Here is a 20999-nt window from a genome sequence, read left to right as displayed (position 1 = left end):
TGCTGCTTGGCCTGCTGTGTTCATCCAGCTCTACACCTTGTTATCTGCAATTATGTATATTAATTTCTGGATTAATGGCCAACTTCATTACAATTAAAAATCCTCTGCTTTTATATCAAATATACATTTCTGGGCAAGACAGTTTTATATATATTTAGCTATTCTCCTATTACATTTTTGACAGATTCTTGAGAAATTGAACTCATTGAAAATTTATTTAAGTAATTAATTACTGTGGTTGTCTTCAAGGTGTATGTACACAATCTTTTAAATGGTATGGTTTAAATTCTGTTTATTCCTCTGTCCTGTAACTGACAGATATTACACATTGAAATACCATTGCTGCAATCTGAATTAAAGTTAGTATTTTTAACTGTTTATAACTGTAATAAAGTATCAGCCACCAAACCAAAATAGACAAAATACTCATTTATATCACAAACCTGTTTTTGGGCTAGGACTGAGTGGCAATTCAGCCTTGGAGTTTCACCTGCCTCAGAAAACTCAGGAGCTAAAAAGTGGGAGCTTTTCTTAGAGGTGCAGACATTCTGAGGTGGGGTTCCAAGCCATGATTTCTGACTCAACAGTGCAAGCCATTCTAGTGAAACTGATCTACAAATTGAAGATAAATTGATTGAAAATTATTTTTATATCACTTTCTGACATTAGAGTACTAGGATCCCAGCTATTCACAATATGTGTTAATGATTTAGATGAGGCAACTAAATGTAACATTTTAAAATTTGCAGATGACACAGCTAGAGGGAAAGCTGTGAGAAGGGTACAGAAATGTTGCAGGGTGATTTGGACTAGCTCAGTGAGTAGGCAAATGCATGTTATATGCAGTATAATGAGGTTATTCACTTCGGTAGCAAAAATAGGAAGGCAGTTTATTATCTGAATGGCTGTAAATTGAGAGAGGGGAATGTTCAGTGAGAACTGGGCGTCCTTATGCACCAGTCAAGTGTGCCGGTGCAGCAGGTAATAAAGAAGGCAAGCTATATTTTGGCCTTTGTAGTGAGGATTTGAGTAGAGGAACAAGGACATCTTGCTGCAATTGTACAGGGCATTGGTGAGACTATAACTAGTATATTGTGTGCGGTTTTGGTCTCCATACCCAAGGAAAGATGTTATTGCTATAAAGGGAGTTCAGAAAGATTTATCACATTGATTGCTGGGATAGAAGGACAGACATATAAGGAAAGATTGAGTCAGGTAGAATTGTATTCACTGGAGTTTAAATGAATGAAATAAAATTCTAACAAGACTAGATAGGTTTGATGTCAGAAGAAGTTCTCGATGGTGGGGAAGTCCAGAACCAAGGGTCATTGTTTAAGGATAAGAGCTAAACCTCTTAGGACTTAGGAGGGAAGGCGGGATTAGGTTGTTGAGCTTGATGATAAGCCATGATCATAATGAATGGCGGTGCAGGTTCGAGAGGTTTATCATATGTACTTCTATGTTACCTGCTTTGGTAGTAAAAATCTAGCCTACTTCTTTGGTTTCGTCAGAAAGGGAAGAGTTTAATGCCCCACAGGTAGCTGAACAGAGAATCTCAATTTCAGTGGCAGAGAAGTTCATGACCTTTTTGGATTTGTTGCTGGAAGTAAGTAGAGGCCTTCAGGGTAAAGAAAAGATGCCAGGCCATTGTCTTTTCAGGATGATTCTGGTATTATAGTTGACTTTGGCAGGACAGAATAAGGTTAGTTAGCCAAATTTGGTGTTGGATAGCAAAATTAGCTGTGTGGCAAATATTGAAGACAGTAACCTTGGTTTGAAGGGAGTATACATCAGGAATTTTATTGTCATTTTTAAAATATTTCAATAATGTGATTCAACTTGCTACTTTATTTATTGCTGACTACATAACCTGGCTAATTGGAATATAGGTGTCTTCACAATCTGCACTTCAACCACCTGTGGTTTGTAGCTATGTAAGTTGATGCTGGATTCTCTCCCCAGACTTCAAATGCCATAAAGAAGATAAGTAATATTAGTCTAGTCAGATGGAAAAGGAATTTCTAAGTCCTATTGTTTGGCAATGAAGAAAGATGAAATGTCCAATCATTGCACCTGGCAGCCTCTGCATTTTAAGTCCTAGAGATAATTTTGCTTTGTTTTATTGTGACTTCTTTTGTCCAGTTGAGTTCAAAAGGGGTATAAAACATACATAAAGAGGAAGATTTACATTTATGTATTTCATAACAAGGCATCCCAAAGCACTTTATAGCCAATTAAGTACGTTAGTGTTGCCACTGTTGTAATGGAGGAAACATAATTGTCAACTTGTGTGCAGCAAACTCCTACAAATCGGCATGTGATATGATCAGATAAACAGTTTTAGTGATGTTGATTGAGGGATAAATATTGGCCAGGAGGCTGTGGGTTACTCCCTGCTTTTTTTGAAATAGTATGATGCGTTTGTTTACTTCAGCTGAGAGGGCAGGTGGGGCCTGGTTTAATGTTTTGTCTGAATGATGGCACTGAAGAAGTGCAACACTGTCCAAGAACTGCATTGGAGTATCAGCCTTGATATTTCCGGTGGTGAAGTGTAACTTGAAGCTTCAACCTTCTGATCAACGGCAAAGATGTTGCTACCATGGCTAACAATTGTACCTCTGGCCTGCAGTAGGTTTTTCATGGACTTATGACAATGTAGTGGACTAGTTGAAACTACTTTTCAAATGTGCAAGTTGACATAAAGATGTTTCAGATTTCTGAACTAAAGGAATCATCCTACTTTTGAAATCTTTGACTTCTAGAATCCTTAAATTTGAAGTAAGTTCATTGAGCTGTAATTTAGTACTGAAATTGAGTGACATTTATAATGTAGGTTCTTTGCCATAATTTCATTTTACTTAAACTTGATTCCTAGCATATAGGCTAAACAGTATATTTTAACACCGTAGTTATTTTGCAGAATGAGATCAAGGGGCCTAGCACACAAATTCCGTTTCCCTTAGACTGGCCCTCAAAACTTATGATTTGGTTCCACTCCAGAGTTGCGGATCTTGAGGTGACTAAACGATCCGGTGCTGAACTAATGCGCCCAGCCTCCGGTGAAGAAGGCGGGAAGTGGGATATCCCAGTTTCTTGAATGGTCCTTCTGCTTTTTGTGCTTGGCCTCCACCTGGGTCTTTGGGAGATACTGAAGATAGTTGGCACCTTTGTAGATGATGCTTCTCCAGTTTGGGAGGTCTTAGGCAAGAGATTTTCATGAGGCAATGGGGTATTTAATTTTTCAGGTGGGCTTTGAGGATGTACTCAGTGTTTTCTGTGCCCTCTTTGTAACTGCTTGCTGTGAGCAGGCTCAGAATAGAGAGCTTGTTTTGGAAGTCTTTTCAGGTATGCAGACAATGTAGCCAGCCCAACACAACCGACAATAACCAGTATCTTGATGCTGGGGTTGTTGTCCTGAGAGGGTTCACTGATATTGGAAAGCCTATATGACCAGTCGATTTGCAGAGTTTTGCAGAGGCATTGCTGGTGATATTTCTCCAGGGTTTTGAGATGTCTGCTCTACATTGTCCATCTCTCCTCATACGGGATGGCAGGTAACATTACTGCCCTGAATACTATGAATTTGTGCCAAGTCTGAGGTTCTTGTCATCAAACACTCTGTGTTCCTCAGATCGCCAAAGGCTGTACTGCTTATGATATGTATGAAGGCCAGTCTGCCCATTACAGGAACGAATCAAGTAGTTTCAATCTCCCACCCTTTCTCCTTAGCCCTGGAATTTTATTTCTTCAGCTACTTGTCCAACTTCCTTTTGAAAACTACATTTTTGTCTGCGTCTATGCCACTTTTAGGATGTTCATTGTATTCCGGATCCTAACTATCCACTGCATAAAAAAACTTTTCCTCATGCCACCACTGTTTGTTTTGCTAATCATGTTAACTCAATGAGTCTTGCTTTCAACCTTTCTGACAATAGGAGCAGGTTTGCCCGAACTGCTCTGAATCCTTCATGATTTTGAGCAGTTCTTTCAAATGTCGTCTTGCATTTCCTATGGAGGACAATCTAAACTATTCATTCTATGCACATAACTAAAGCCCTTCATCCAAGAGCCATTTTTGCAAATCTTTTGGCCCCGTCTCAAAAGCCTTCATATTATTCTTAAATGTTTGATTTCCTGAATTGGGAACACAATACTGTACTTGAGGCCAAACTAGTGTTTTAGGAAGGTCTGTCAAAGCTTTCTTGCTTTTGTTCTCTATGCCTCTGTTTACAGAATCCAGGATATTGTATATCTTTACCACCATGTTCACAACCCCTGCCCTGCCATCTTCAGCAATTGTGCAAATAAACCTTCCAGGTTTCTTTGTTCTTGTACCCTAGGGGTTCGCAAACATGTTGTGCTTCCTGGTGGGTTTATGGAATACAGTTTGGGGATTACGACCTTTGAGGCCACAGTGGTAGCCATGAAGCTGAGAATAAGTTATGATAGCCTGAAGGCTACTTTAAATGTTTACATTTTTTTCTGTTCAGTTGGTGTGGCTAATTGTCTTGAAGTCTGATTGCTACTATAATTACAACCTGTAAAAAGGTGTACCTCGCATATTTCAGGGCAAGTCCAGAAGGTTTAAAAATTCTGGCATATATCCATATACTCACGCGTGTGTACCCGCGCGCACACGTACACTCTTCCCACCTTTACAATTCGGCTCCTCCTGTCCACAGCACCATTCAAGAACTGTGTAACCAACTAACTCGTCAGTTAATAAATAGTACCCCCTCATGACTCTGAATTGCCCTCGATCCCTCTCCATCCCTGTGGTGTGCAATTTCATTGGAGATATTTGTTGAAGAGTTCCTTTGTTCTGATGGGACAACGTTTAGTTTCTTTTTCCCGGCTCCTTAATGTTAGTTTTTGTCTCCTGAAGCTAGTTACTTGCTAGTGTATAGTTAGGATTCTGACACATTAGCTCCATTTTACTCCTTGTAACTGTTGTTTACTTTTGAATTTAAGTAGTGAGTTATTTAACTATGGGTTAAATCCACCTGATAGCAGAAATCTACTTAGCAGGGATAAAAACTGACACCTTACTCGTATGTGACTTGGAATCATCGCATAGAATGATTTGCCTGGATTTTCATTGGGTGGAAGGTGGTCAAGGCTGCAATTTCCTGCCAAGAAGACCAAAATTCTGCCATTTCTTGAAATCTGAAAGTAAATCTGCTGGAGGGGGCTTGAGAGAACAGTTCTGGTGAGAGGTTATCACAACTGGAAATATTAACTCTGTTTCCCCCCCTCGGTCCTATCTGCCCTAGTGAGTACACTCTTTTGTACCCTGTCCAGAGCGCTTGACACCCTTTTTAAAAGTGTGCTGCCCAAAATTGGAAATAATACTCCAATTGGGGCCAAACTAATGTTTTATGCAGATATAAGGCAACTTTCTGGCTTTGTACTCTGCCTCTATTTATATAAGGAAGGATCCATATGTTTTGTTAATTAAATTGTAGATCTGTCTTGCTATCATCAAAGATTTGTGTACAAACACTTCAGGTCTCTCTGTTCTTCTACCTTCTTTACGATTATAGGACAATAAATGTTGCAGTTACTCAGGCAAAACATTGCTTGTGCTGTGGAGCAGTATTATGTAAAATTAGGTCACTAAGCCAGTGCCAACTCACTTGATAATTCTGTTCAGCCTTTCACATACATTTTTGTAAGAGTGAGTTTTCTAGTTTTTTTTTCAAAATTTGTTCATGCGATGTGGGCAGCACTGGGTGGACCAGTATTTATTGCCCATCCTTACTTGCCATGAAGAAGGTGGTGGTGAGCCACTTTTTGAGGTGTAGGTACACCCATTGTGTTGTTCGGAAGGGAGTTCCAGGATTCTGAATCACAGACACTGAAATAATAGCAATGTAGTTCTAAGTTGGCATGATGTGTGGCCTGGAGGGGAAGTTATAGGTGGTGATGTTCCCATGCATCTACAGCCCATGTTCTCCTAGGTAGTAGAGTTCACAAGTTTGGAAGGTGCTGTTGGAGGAGCCATGGTGAGTGGTATATCTTGCAGATGGTACATACAGTTTCCACTGTCAGCAGTGGAGGGAGTGCATGTTGAAGGTAGTAGATGGGATGCCAGTCAAGTGAGATGCTTTGTTCTGGGTGGTGGGAAACCTCTTGTGTGGTTAGAGTATTATTCATCCAGATAAGTAGGGTGTGTTTCATCACATTCCTGCCTTGTATCTCGTGGACAAACACTGGCAGAGACAGGAAGTGAGTTATTTGCTGCAGGATTTCTTGTCTCTGACCTGCTGCTGTAGGCTCAGTATTTATATGGCTGATCCAGTTCTCTTTTCTGAGTAATGCAAATGCCCAGGATATTGATAGTGGGATATTTGGCAATGGTTCTGCCGTATGGTGGTTAGCTTCTCTGTTGTGGGAGATGGTAATTGCCTGGCATTTGTGTGGTGCAAACATTATTTGTTGCTTATCAGCCCGAGCCTGGGTGTTTTTCGGGTCTTGCCACGTTTGGACGTGGATTGTTTCAGCATGAATGGTGTTAATGTTGTGTGTCAGCAAACATCCCCACTTCTGACCTTATGATGGAGGGAAAGCTATTGACGAAGCAACTGAAATGGTTGTAGTTTGGACACTACCTAGAGGAACGCCTGCAGAGATCTCCTGAGACTGGGATGATTGATCGCCAGTAACCAGCATCATATTCCTTAGTGCTAGGTCTGACTCTAACCAGCTGTGTTTTCTCCTGATTCTCTTCGACTCTAGTTTTGCTAAGGCTCCTTGATGCCACACTTGGTCAAATGCCTTTGATGTCAAGGGCAGTCTTTCTTACCTCCACAACAACAAAAACAAAGTTGCTGGAAAAGCTCAGCAGGTCTTGCAGCATCTGTGAAGGAAAAATCAAGAGTTAACATTTCGGGTCCTAACTCTGTTGTTAGTTCCTGATTTACAGCATCCGCAGTTCTTTTGTTTTTCATTCTTAACTCAAGTTGAGTTTTGTTCTTTTGTTCAAGTTTGAACCAAGGCTGTAATGAAGCCAGGACCCGAGTGGCCCTAAAAGAATCCAAACCAAGTATCAGTGAGCAGTTTATACCATTGCAAGCTTTACACATTGATAACAACTTCCAACACTTTGATGATTGAGAGTATGGTGGTAACAGCTAGGTTGGAGCTTGTACAAGACATACTAGGCAATTTTCCATATTGTTGGCTAGATGCTAATTTTGTAGCTGTCCTGAAGCAGTTCAGCTGGGGGCATGACTGGTTCTGGAGCACAAGCCTTTCATGAAGTTTGAGGTTTTCCAATATAACGTGCGAACCCTTTGAATACTGAAAGTGGATTTTGCTGTTGCACTTATTTTCTTCAATACTGTATGTGCAATATGCAATATACATATGCAGCTGGATAATTCAAGGAGTTAAAATATTGGATTGACAATCGGGCTGTTCTATCCAGCTTTAATTAAGACAGGAATTATGATCCTATCTGATGGTATTACTGGACAAATCAGGTCCTAGAGTGAAACTGGACTTGTTGGATCATAAAATTTATTTTGTCATTTGTTTATTGTGGTGGTCAGTTGCTAATCATATTCACAAGAACCTGTCAGTATATTTTTAACAGTAAAATAAAAGTTAATAACTGTCAAAAGAAAAACATGAACAAGTTACATCATACAGAACTATTTGATACAGCCTTATAACAAATTTAAATAGTCTTTTAACAAAGTTAGATTCAACCTTCCAATACCACAAGAACTCTACAGACACTTAAACCCTCAGTGAAGCCTCACTGTTTTCTCCATGCTAAAATTTGTTCATGGCTATAATCTATTTCTTTTTTGGCAAGGTTCTGTGCCTCAACTGGATACTCATTTCTTCAGTTAATACCTGTTTGTGAGACCCTTAAACAAGCAGCTATTTCAGCTCCCATACTACTTAACATGTGTTTTTAAACTCAAGTCCTGACCAAACTAGGATATCTTTCTGTCTGACACCTCAATAGCCTTCTATTTCTAGAGATTTTGTCTTCATGATTTCTAAGTCAGGGCGTGTTTCCGGTCTAGATTTCTTGCAAACTGTTCATAAGAGCATCTCTGCAGTTAAGGATGTCTTCTGTCTGAATGGACCTCTACACTACCTGATTTATGCATTTTTCTGAATTTCTGTGTTAGTGGGTTTGTGCTAGGCAACAGAAGATTTTCTATCTCCTACTTTCTTTTCAATTGCACGGAACTGTTCTTTGCTAGGAATGAATGACGTCTTTTAACTGCATGTAAACAAAATGGATTTCCAGGCACCCAAAACACTTGCAGAACAAATCTAAAATGAAACTAAAACCCTTTCTTTCCCTTCTTAATACAGACAATATAGAAATACAAATCAAATTTAAAGCTATTATCATTCTTCCATTTTAGAGCCAAAGTTCTCAAATAATAATAGCGTATTATCAATTTTCATGACATAAGAATGTTATTGTGGTCCACAGATGATTGAAGGAAATAAGATGAAATTAGTTATTATTGTTATGTCTGGCATAAATCAGAAGACGAATGGCAATTAGGAATTTAATATTAGACTGGAGCAACTGTTCTCCACTGCAAAGTTTTTTTGTTGGCAAATGGTCAAGAAGAACATCACTGTCTATAGGACATCTGTGACATGCGAACAGTACGACCAGCATTGGAGCTCCTAAACCACAGATTGAACAATTGTTAATGAGTGTAACCTGAAAACGCGAATAGGGATATGAAATTGAAAATCACATCAGCTGCAGAAAGTAATAGAGGAGAAATAACTGGATCATGAGAGATAAAAGCTTAAAACATATTTCTAGAATTGACTAAGTTTTGTTTAAAAATTACAATAATTAAAATCTGAAAGGAGACTACAGACTTCTACAAGTTCATTTTCAATGCCAGGTAGGTTTTTGGTTATTGTAATTATGATTAATTGCACCATCAAAAGGATGCTTACTGTAGGATGAACAAACTCTTCTGGTGAATTGAGTCAGCATCTATGAGGTAACTCAAACTGCTTGTTTCTAACTGTTCAGTATATCTAAATGGTGAGACAGATGGCATGATGCAGTTTTCGTGAACCTTTTGCCATCCATTAACTTCAGATTTCTATTTTAACTTTGTACACGAGGACATTGCATGTTGCTTTCTGATTTTCACATAAGTAACCAAGTGCTATAAGCCTTAGCATTAATTATTGCAACAAAATCCAACCCATTATGCCATATTGATTTATGAACAAAGTATATTTCTGTTCAACTGGAATAGAGCTTGATAGTTTCACTTATTGTAGATAATTTCAATTCTAGACGAGACAGTGTAAGATGGAATCGCCTATAGGTGATGCCATATATAGAACATGGGAATTGTTTGTTTATAAAACACCAATGGCCAGCATGCCTTCTATTATGTTGATATGTCATGTGGATTTTGCCACATTGAACACAATAAAAAGGGATTCACTGTCTGTTCTGGATGTTAATGTACTTGCCAAGTTATGGATAATTTGATAACTGATCACAAAAGGACCAATTATGAAGCCTCCTGTCTAATCTGGTTAATTGCATTGGCTTTGCTTTAATGTCTTTTAGTTATTAATGTATTTTACATTAGTTGACTTTATTATTGAAACTCTAGGAATCGTTCCAACACACTCTTTTTAAATGGGCAGAAGAACTTGATTCTTTAAGTCGGATTCAAGATATATTTGACTGCTATGAACAGGCCTTGGAGCTCTACCCAAGTAATGAAGAAATATGGAACAGTATGGGAGAACATTTATTTAGGTTTGTGATAGCATTTTCCAATTGTATTTGAATATCTGTTATATTAAATGGTTATATAATATTGTTTGTATAAACACTTTTATCTATCTCCTTAACAGCATCTATTGTGACTTTCTGTCCTCCTCAACACCCACAATACCACAAATAATTTAGTGAACTTGAGCTAAGTATTGGTAAGTTTAATCATTAATGCCAATACAGTGTAGCCCAATTCTCCCTTTGTCTAAGATTCACAGATGTCAAGTTTTTTCTTTAAGAAAAGTCTTATTTTATGGTTGTACGGATGATAATTGACCACCAGTATGTTGCCCATCATTACAATTTTCTTTGTTGCTCAGAATCACAGCTCAATCTGACCCCTTTCCACACCCAATGCTGTTACTATGTGGCTGTTTTTAACATTTGCTGTAAGATGGTGTTCAAAAGGACTGGATTTTTTAAAAATGTAACTAAAATGTAGTACTGTAATATCTATTTTAATTGTAGTGTCTCCAACATTTACCTTAACATTGATCATCCAACTTAGCACAGATTAATAATTGAACATTTGGCTATATGTCTTAGTCACTTGTTGGACAGTTTAATGACTCATAAGAGGAATTTGCTGAATAGAAGCAGAACTATGATTCAGGTGAAGCATATCCAGTTTCTAAACTCGATTTGCTGTTACTAATTGCAGCCCCTATCTCTCACCCCACTTGAAATCAGTTAATACAGCATAACTAGGATTGAATTTTGGTCTCTTTTAGTCTGTAATACTGAATTTCACTTATGAGAGGCAGCTTTTCCAAATAGAATCAAGAAATCACTGCACTGAAGGAAGTCATCCATGTTATTGATGTTGTGACAATATTGGATCTGTAACTCAAACAATTTACTCTAGTTCATTTGCCCATGCTTTAACAATGTTCTTCAGTTTTGATTATCCAGGACCTCATCTAGATTCCTAGATAAATGTAAAAGATTTTATTGTACAATGAAAAGGTGGGGAGGTCCCTTGGGTCCAGGTCCACTCTGAGGGAGAGTCAAAGCCAATGTTTAACTTTCAATCAATATCTCTGAAACCGGTTATGATCAATATACCATTGCTGTTTGTGAGCCCTTCCCCTTATTGACATCTTGAGGCACATTGTGATATGTATTTGAGAATGAGAAAATATGTTTACATTTAGTTTTATCTTTGAAATACCTTTTGGTATTGATACATCACAGAGATAGTAATAAGGCAGATATATTCTCATTTATTATTGCTCTTCTCCCTTCAGAAATGAAATAAATCAATCATTATTTTAAACAGAAAATGTTAAAGGTACATGTTGCTCAACTATAAACATGATTTTTTTCCAAATTTCCCAATACAGTTCTGTTCCTGAGATACAGTTGTACAGATAGTAGAAAACTTGTACTGTATTATCCAATTGACTAGTCTTCATGTGCATCAAGGTACAATTAAGGACATTGCAATTGAATTCATTTCTGCCATCTTCCAATATTCCCATGCGTCAACTTTGGATGGATTTCTGCACAGCAACCTGAGATCCCTTGCCTTTATAAAGGAAATGGAGATAAATCTTCCTTGCAATCCTTACTGACAGCAGCTAATGCAGGTAGAATCTGTCTGGAGTCTTCTGATCTGTATAGCTTATTACTGCATCACAAGATAGAGAAGCAGGTTCCTGGCATAGACTGCATTCTGGCAAGAGGTTTTGGCATCGAACATGAGCTGCCTTGTTCCTCACTGGTAATGGCCAAGGATCCTTCTCTTGTAGGGAGTGAGGAGCCTAACATCAGGCACCATACGACTGACCTAGCTCTCTCCACCATAGTCATACAGCACGGAAGAGAATCTTCTCATATCACTGTTGTGCTAATCTATCTCCACTAATCCTTCTTTCCAGCCCTTGGCCCATAGCCTTGACGACATTGCAAGTACTCATCCATGTCTTTTTTAAAAATTGTAAGGTTTACTGCTTCTGATGCCCTACCAGGCAGTGCATTCCAGATCACTCAACCCTCTAGGTGAAAATGCTTTTCATCAAATCTCCTCTAAACCTCCTCCCCTTCGCCTTAAAATTATGCTCCCTTGTTATTGACCCTTCAACTGAGGGGAACAGCAGCTTTTTGTCCACCCTGTCCATGCACCTCATATTCTTATACACCTCAGTAAGGTCCCGTTTAATCTTCTGTGCTCTGAACAAAACACCTCAAGCCTATTTAGTATTTTTTCATAGCAGAAGTGTTCACCAGGCAGCATCCTGGTGAATGTCTTCTGCACCTGCTCCAGTGCATCACACTTTCCTTTATTTTAGCAATCCGAACTGCACACAGTACTCAGCTGTGACCTAAACAAAGTTTTGTATAGCTGAATGTAACCTTCCAGCTCTTTGGACAGCACAGTGGCTCAGTGGCTAGCACTGTTGCCTCACAGTGCCAGGGACCCGGGTTCAATTCCATTCTCGGGTGACTGTCTGTGTGGAGTTTGCACATTATTCCCGTGTCTGCGTGAGTTTTCTCTGGGTGCTGCGGTTTCCTCCTACAGTCCAAAGATGTGGAGGCTTGCTGGATTGGCCATGCTAAGTTGCCCGAGAGTTCAGGGATGTGTAGATTAGCGGGGGGATGATTCTGGGTGGGATACTCTGAGGATCAGTGTGGACTTGTTGGGCCGAAGGGCTTGTTTCCACACTAAATGATTCTTATGATAATCTGTGCCACTGATAAAGGCAGGTGGATTGTATGCCTTTTTAACTATCCTTTTAATGTGTCCTCTCTTCAGAGATTTCTGAGTAAGCACTTCTGGATCCCTCTGTTCCTCTGAGTTTCTTAGTGCCCTGCCATGCAATGCATACTCCTTTGTCTTGTTATTGCTTCCATAGTGCATCATCTCACACTTTATCTATCACTGATTTACCTATCTAACCAACCCTTTCGTATTTTCCTTTTATATAATCTTAAACCTCACTTTAACCACTCAACTAATCTTTGTGTCATCTGCAAACCTAATTATCACTCCCCCAACTCATTCTCATCTACATGATAGATCACAAGTAAGGGTCCCAGCAGCGATCGCTGTGGTATGCCATTGGACACTGGCCTCCAGTCACACAAACTGCCTTCTGCCATCCATCTCCGTCTCCTAACACTAAGCCAGTTTTGCATCCGTCTTGCCAAATTACCCTGGATCTCATGTTGTTCAACCTTCTTTATCAGTCTCACGTGTGGGACCTTGTCAAAGGCTTTGCTTAAATCCATATAAACCACATCAAAGGCATTACCCGCATCTACATACCTAATCACCACTTTGAAAAATTCAGACGCCTTTGTTAGGTCTGACATCCCTCTGACAAAGCCCAGGCTGACCCATCCCTAATCAAACCTTGCCTCATCAAGTGGAAATTAATTCTCACCTTCAGTATTTTCTTCAATAGTTTCTTTTCTACCACTGATGTGAGACTCTCTGGTCTGTAATTAACTAGTTTATCCTTACTACCATTCTGAAAAGTGAGGCCACATTAGCTGTCCTCCAGTCCTCTGACATCTTTGCTGTGGCCAAAGAGGAATTCAAAATTTGGGTCAGAGCCCTTGCAATTTCCCCTCTCCCCTCTTTAAGCAGTCTGGGATACAACTCATCTAGGCCTGGGAATTTGTCCACATTTAAGCCTGCCAAAACCTTCAGTACCTGCCCACACCCTATTTTTATTTAGTTCATTCACAGGACTAGGCCAGCATTTATTGCCCATCCCTAATTGCCCAGATGGCTGTTAAGAGTCAGTGACATTGCTGCAGGTCTGGAATCACATGTAGGTCAGACTAGGTAAGCACGGCAGATTTCCTTCCCTAAAGATGGGTTTTTCTGACATTTGACAATGGTTTCATGGTCATCATTAGACTCCTAATTCCAGATTTTTATTGAATTCAGATTCTACCATCTGCCATGATGGGATTCAAACACAGGTCCCCAGAGCATTACTTGGGTGTCTGGATTAACAGTCTAGTGATAATATCACTAAGCTGTCGCCTCCCCTGTTGATCTATTTGAGCCTCACAAACACTTTCCCCAAAATATGTACCTACATTCTCGAGTGAAGACGGAAGTCAAGTACTCATTTAACATCCTGGGAATGATCTCTGGGTCCACACATATATTGCCCACTTTGTTCCTAGTGGGCTCTTCTCTTTCCTAGGTAATCCTCTTCTCCTTAATATCTTGACAATCTCCCAAATACCTGTCGGTACTTTTTCAAGCCCCCTATTTGCTGTCCTAATTATTTCCTTATGTTCCCCATGCACTTTCTATATTCCACTAAGGCCTCTGTTGATTTATTCCCTTTATACCTGCTAAAGAAGTCTTTCTTTTGTTACCTTCAAGGGCAAGTGTTGGGTCTGTACTCTCCCCATTTTCTTTTTGAATGCCTCGTACCATTCTGTAGATTTCATTGTGGGCCACTTTCTCCTGGAACGTGGCCAAGGGAGGGATTGAGTAAGTTGAAATTGATTGGCACAGCAGTTAGTGCTAGTAGAGGATAGGTGTCCTGAGTGAGTGTATAGGGATCACAGAGGGTCAGTAGGGTGGAGAATTGGGTGGGTGAGAATAAGTGATGAAAGAGGTTGATTGTGATAGTGAGAGCAATAGACTGAGAACCTTGGTGGGAAGTGTTTGCAGTAGCAGGGATAGTGAGAGTGTGAGGTAGCAGAAGGAAGATGGTGGCATTTACCCTTGTGGAATAGAGAAGGCCATTGACCTTCTTCCTGTATTGTTGGATGTTCCTCTGGATTCCATGGCATACTGAACCTGGTGAAAACCTTGTATCAGGCTGACAGGGTCTTGTACCATGGACTTCTCTACTGGTCCTGGGGGAAGAGGACAGCCTTTCCCTGTACCTTGGTTAGAGAGTAAAAAACTGCAGATGTTGGAATCGAAGGTAGACACACAGGAGGCTGGAAGAACACAGGAGGTTGGAAGAACACAGCAAGCCAGGCAGCATCTGGAGGAAAGCAGAAGGGTAATACCCAAAACGTTGACTTCTCCTTTCCTCTGGATGCTACCTGGCTTGCTGTGGTCTTCCAACTTCCTGTTTGTCATTCGCTGTACCTTGTCCACCAGGAGCTTCAGGTTCCTGTTAGCAAAGCTGCGTATCATTTTCCCTTTGTTAGGCATTTTGTGGTAAATAACAGGAACTGTGCAGGGCATCTCTGGACAACAATGCTTGAATTTGGTGTACAACTGGCACCAGTGCCAGGGATCCAAGGAGGTACTGACAATAGTTAAGTCCTTTCGCGTGCGGTAAGTGGAAGAATGGGACAAGCGTTGCAGCATAGGGACGTGGTGCAAAGGTAACGAGGCAAGTTTGGGTAGGTAGTGTGAGAAATCTAATGGGGCTGCACAGAGAGAAACTCTTGCAGAAACTCACTGAAATTCATACATAGCTGATTACTGGTAAAATTGAGACGGAGATCCTCCTAATTTGCCTCGGACATGCCTCTAGTTTTAACAGAGGCAGATTTTGGGCAAGGATGACTGAAGTATGTTTGGGAAATGACTCAATTGTGAACACATACTGAAGCCTGTTGAGTGTTCTCGCTGCATCTTTGCAAACCAATCTTATTAACTAATTACTACTATGGTACCCTTTCATCTGATTCTAGCCCCATTCTTCTACTGACTGTATGCAAAATAACTTGCCACTGCCAGATAGCTGGCAAAGGCCATTAAGTATCCAGCCACACACTGTTAGCCTGGAGGTGTCCTGCACAGTTCCTGACATGAAGGCAAGGGAAAAATTAGCCATTCACTTTGCGAGCAGAGACCTCGAGATCCCAGTGGGCAGTCTGGTACAGAGGCAAAACAAGAAGAGAAATTGCTGGAAAAGCTCAGCAGGCCTGGCAGTAGAGAGAAATTAGAGTTAATATTTCAGGTCAAACGACCCTTCCTCAGAACTGATACAGAGGAAAGATGTCCTTTTCCCCCAGCAGCAGAGAGAGTCACGACACCAGGCTCTGCCAGCCTGGTCCGAGGTTTCAACTACATCAGTGCAGCCTCCACAGTCTGGAGAAATGTTCAGTAGTGTAGGAAGAAGGTGAATTTCTCCATTCCATCAGCTAAGTGCCACCATCTTCTCTCCAATACCTCACATTCACTTTATCTTTGATAGTCTATCAATTTCCCACTCAACCTTATGCTGTATCACACTCACTATTGCCTGCAATATTTTCTCTCATTCATTGTCAACTACACCAAGCCTTGGCTGTCCAACATTTGGCTCGTCACCCCTTGTGCCAAGAGGATCCTGGCTGCCTCAACTGGCTGATTGACCATGTCCAAGCTTCTGGACTAATGTCAGGGGCTGCCCTAAACTTATTTTGCCAGGACCCCTGACTGAAGGCTATCTACCTTGCCTTGACTGAGGATTGCTGACAAGCATGACAAGCTTTCTAGCTACACTATAAACGCTAAAGCAATGCAGCGGTACTGTGAGCTGGGCAGCTCTGCTGAAGGTAGAGGGTCAGAAAGGGCAAAGCAAGGCATGGATGCTGTGAGCATCCAGGTAGGCTCAAAGTGAGTGAGTGGTAAGGGAGCAAGCGAGCAGCCCTGAGATGCAGCCTAGTCCTGATGACGAGCTGGACGTATGTCTCTGAATGCAAAGTGTCCTTGCGGTAGCAATACAATGATAGCTGCTGTTGTAGCCTGAGATGCAGCGTTGAAGTGCAGAAGCATTTAGTAAATGAATTGTATGTATGTGATGAGTGTTCTCAGATGGTGCATGTTTGTGGTTGGTGCCCATGAACGCATTCAGATGTTAGTGCCTGGTATCCAGTGTGAAGGTCCTTTAGAGTAAGCGGTGAGGTACCCTTTTTGATTTCTATGTTGAGAACTCTTGGGTGTTTGCTTGTGTGGATAGAAAGCTGCATATTAATGAGATGAAATCTGGAGCCATTGAGATCATTAACTAACAATACTCCGATTATTTGGCAAATTGCTGCTTCCCAATGAGAATCTCATCTCATCAACCTCGTTACCTTGAAGTTAGTTAAAAGATGCAGCGAGTTGTTCTTGATGTCGAGGTAGGCCTTGGTTGACTTCCTGCATAATTCTGCCATGTTTCGTGCCATGGTTCACGTCATTTAGATCATCCAAGTTTTCATTGCTGAGGTTCAAGAAGGTAAAGACCACCATTACTTACGTGAGGGAAATTAGGGATAGGAAATAAATACTATATGAAAGAATTAAATCAGAATTATGAGGCTGGTCAATTTCTGATTCATGGTGACCCTCAGGATGTTGATGGTGGGAGACTCTGATGGTAGTGCTGTTGAACATTGGGGCAGGTAGTTAGACTTTCTCTCATTGGATATGGTGATTGCTTGACAGTTTTATGTACAAATAATTCTTTATCAGCCCAAACTAGGTGTTGTCCATGCTTTGCTACATCAGTCCACAGACTGCTTCATTTTGATGAATTGCAAATGGATCTGAACACTGCAATCATCAGCAAACATCCTACCTATGACTTTATTATTGAGCGAAGGTCATTTTGATGGTGCAGCTGAAGATGGGTGGGTCCAAGACACTATCCTGAGGAACTACTACAGCAATAATAAAAAAAAAAGTGGGAAAATAGATGAAGCGGCATCTGTGGAGAGAAGCGGAGTTAATATTTCAGGTCATTAGAACTGATAGAACTTTCATTGGAACAAATTCTTTAACCTGAAATACTGAAGTGATTACTTTTGAACAATCAGAACTCTTCTGCTAAGTATGACTCCAACTTGGTTTTTGACCTACATCTTCAACTTATCCCAGTAATAAAAATGAGCTTGATAAATTGACTTACGCCATTTTTTTTTCACCTTGAGTATTCCCACTTGTGCATTCAACTGTCTAAAGCAAATATTCTCTAAAGATTCTGGACCATTAGCTTGATTTATATATAATAATTTTGCTATTGTTCACAAGAATTCAAAGCTGATTCCAGTAAATCGTTTATTGTAGGGACAGCTTTATTAGTCACATTAGTTTTCACGGCTACGTGAGACGGGCCTCAGCCCATTCACCCACTTTCAGGACAACACAGAGCTGAACATCTGGTGAACAGAACTCCACCCTACTGCAACAGATGTTCAAGGTTAATAGACCTCGCAGCTTTCACAAGCATGTCTTGGTTTTCCAGCCAATTTGTACAGGGCCTGTTCATGACCGGACCATAACATGTGAAATTCCATTTGAATCACTAAGTAAATACAAGATAGGATACGTATTATTATACAAAGTGTTCTTGTGGCACAGTGGTACCTACCTTTGGGCCAGAAGGTCTAGTTTCAAGTCCACTTGCCCCAGACGTAGAGTCATGGAGTTATACAGCACAGAAACAGACACTCTGATCCAACTTGTCTGCACGGAACAGATATCCTAAACTGATGTAGTCCTATGTGACAGCATTTGGCCCATATCCCTCTAAACCCCTCCTATTCATGTACTCATCCAGACGCCTTGTAAATGTTGTAATTGTAACCCGCCCCCACCACCACCTCCAGCAGTTTGTCCCATACAGGCACCACCCTCTGTGTGAAAATATTCTTTCCCTGGTCCCTTTTAAATCTTTCCCTTATGCTCATGTGTCAGAACATAATGGAACAGGTTGATCTGGACAATATCCAGGCTTGGGCAAGCGGCAAGTAATATTTACCTCTTACAAATGCCAGGCAATGACTATCTTCAATAAAAGACAATCTAATCACTGCCCCTTGACATTCAATGGTATTACCATCACTGAATCCCTCACTATCAACATGCATGCGGTTACCATTGACCAGAAACTCACATGGTCTCACCATGTGAATACAGTTTCTTTAAAAGCAGTACTGAGACTCTGAATACTACAGTGAGTAGCTCTCCTTTTGACTGACCCAAGCCTGCCCACCATCTAAAATCAGGAATGAGATAGCATACCCACTACTTTCCTGGATGGGTACAGCTCCAACAGCACTGGAGAAGCTTGACATCATCCAGGACAAAGCAGAGTTCACGATTGGCACTACATCCACAAGCATCCGATGCCTCCACTGCCGAAGTTCAATAGCAGCAGTGTGTACTATTTACAAGATGCACTGCAGAAATTCATCAAAGCCACTTAGAGGCACCTTCCAAGCCCACGACTGTTTGCATCTTGAAGGGGCAGCAGATACATGAGAACACCACTTGCAAGGTTCTTTCCAAGCTGCTCACCATCTGGCTTGGACATATATCGCTGTTGCTTCACTGTCGCTGGGTCAAAATCCTGGAATTCCCTCTTTCAGGGCATTGTGGATCAACTCACAGAACATGAACGACACCGGTTCAAGAAGGCAGCTCACCACCACCTTCTCAAGGGCAACAAGGGGGCAGGCAGTAAATACTAGCCAATCCGCAATGCCCACGTCCCATGAGTAAATTTAAAAAGTTTAAATTATCTACATATATTATACAAGAAATGGATAAACTGCTGCTACAAAACCGTAGTCAAATTGAAGAAACCAAAGAACTGCAGATGCTTGAAATCTGAAACAAAAACAGAAATTGCTGGAGAAACTCAGCAGGTCTGGCAGCATCTGTGGAGAGAAAATGGAGTTAATGTTTCAGGCCCAGTGACCTATCTTCTGAACTCAATTACTGGACCCAAATGTTAACTTCTTTTCTGTCCACATGCTGCTAGACCAGCTGAATTTCTCCAGTAGTTTCTGTTTTCATTTAAGCAATCAAACTGAAGTTGATGTTTTTTGTTTTGTTCAAAATGAAGTTACTACAGTAATCAACAAAACAGCTGACCTTTCTAAACTATTTAAAGTATTGTTAGTTGATCCTATATGTCTATAATAGCTAATGGATTCATTATTTTCTTCTGAAAAATTTGTTTTCAAATTTAACAACATCTATTTTTGAAATTCATTATATCCAAAAATTAAAATTAATTCTGGGCTATCTTTACTCTGTGTGCAGCATGGGGTTCCGAGATGAAGCAGCCGGCTATTTCCACAAGGCTATTAAGCTCAATCCTGACTATACTGAGGCAAGGGAAAATTTTTATCGTGTTGCCAACTGGCTAGTGGAGCGCTGGCATTTTTTAATGCTAAATGATAAGAAGAGGAATGTTGCCTATCAGAGAGCAATCCAAAAAGCAGTGCAGTCTGGTTGCATGTCTGTTCTGGACATTGGAACGGGAACTGGTATCCTCAGGTCTGTGCAATTTCCGTTTCATATGGATTGTTCTGATTGTAATATGCACGTTTATACAATTGATGTGTTTTTCTGTACGCATGTTATAAACATGGATTTGGAGAGGCAAAGCTAAAAATGGAACAAATAAAAGATGGAAAATACAAGTGAAAGTAAGAGGAGAAGATAGGTGACAATGGGCCAAAGGAAGGCAGAGGTGATAAATCTATGTTGGGAGCAACTGCTAAAATTGACTTGCAAATGAATGGCCATGATCATAGAATCATCCAGCACAAAAGAAATCATTGAATCTGCAGCGATCAATCTGCATTAATTCCACTTTTCAGCACTTGCTCCAAAGCCTAGAATGTCATGACGTTTCAAGTGCTCATCCACATACGTTTTATGGGTTCTGAGGTGTCTCGCCCCTATTTCATTCCCAGGCATTCCAGATTCATACCACCCTCTGGGTGAAAACATCTTTCTTTGAATCCCCTATGAACCTCCTGGCTTTCACCTTAAAATAATGCCCCCTTGTTATTGATCCTTCAACTAAGAACAGCTGTTTCTTATCCACTTTATCCATGCCCATCATAATCTTGTACATCTCAATCAGTGGCCCTTCAGCCTTCCCTGCTTAAAGAAAACAACCTGAGCCTACCCAGTCTCTCTTCATAGGTAAAGTGCTAGGCAACGTCCTGGTGAATCTCCTCTGCAGCCCCTCCTCTTATAGTCTGGCAACCTTTAGCTATGCTCCAACTGTGGCCTAATCAAAATCCAACATAACCTCCCTGCTGTTATAATCTATGCCATGACTGATAAAGGCAAGTCTCCGGTATGCTACCTCAACCATTCTGTTAATCTGTCCTCCACCTTCAGGGATCTGTGGACAAGCACCCCAAGATCCCTCCTTTTATTTCTGATCTTCCTAGTGCCCTGCCATACATTGAGTACTTGTTACTTCTTCCAAAGTGCATCACCTCACAGTTTGCAGGGTTAAATTCTGTCTGCCACTTGCCTGCCCATCTGACCAAC

At 40.6% G+C, this 20999-nt stretch overlaps 1 protein-coding gene across 2 annotated transcripts in view; it reads left to right on the top strand.

The window, feature by feature from the left end:
• Nucleotides 1–20999, top strand: part of prmt9 (protein arginine methyltransferase 9) — a 104199-nt gene that overhangs the window by 45348 nt on the left and 37852 nt on the right. The window contains exons 2-3 of one of the 2 annotated variants that reach the window (XM_020535125.2): nucleotides 9630–9778; nucleotides 19749–19985. In XM_020535125.2, the coding sequence (XP_020390714.1) occupies nucleotides 9630–9778; nucleotides 19749–19985 (386 nt within the window). The remainder of the gene's footprint in view (nucleotides 1–9629; nucleotides 9779–19748; nucleotides 19986–20999) is intronic. The other variant, XM_048597347.1, reaches the window with a different exon arrangement.

This window comes from Rhincodon typus, chromosome 1, assembly GCF_021869965.1.
Source record: "Rhincodon typus isolate 14 chromosome 1, sRhiTyp1.1, whole genome shotgun sequence".
Classification (NCBI taxonomy): domain Eukaryota; kingdom Metazoa; phylum Chordata; class Chondrichthyes; order Orectolobiformes; family Rhincodontidae; genus Rhincodon; species Rhincodon typus.
This window is presented reverse-complemented; position numbering and strand designations above follow the sequence as displayed.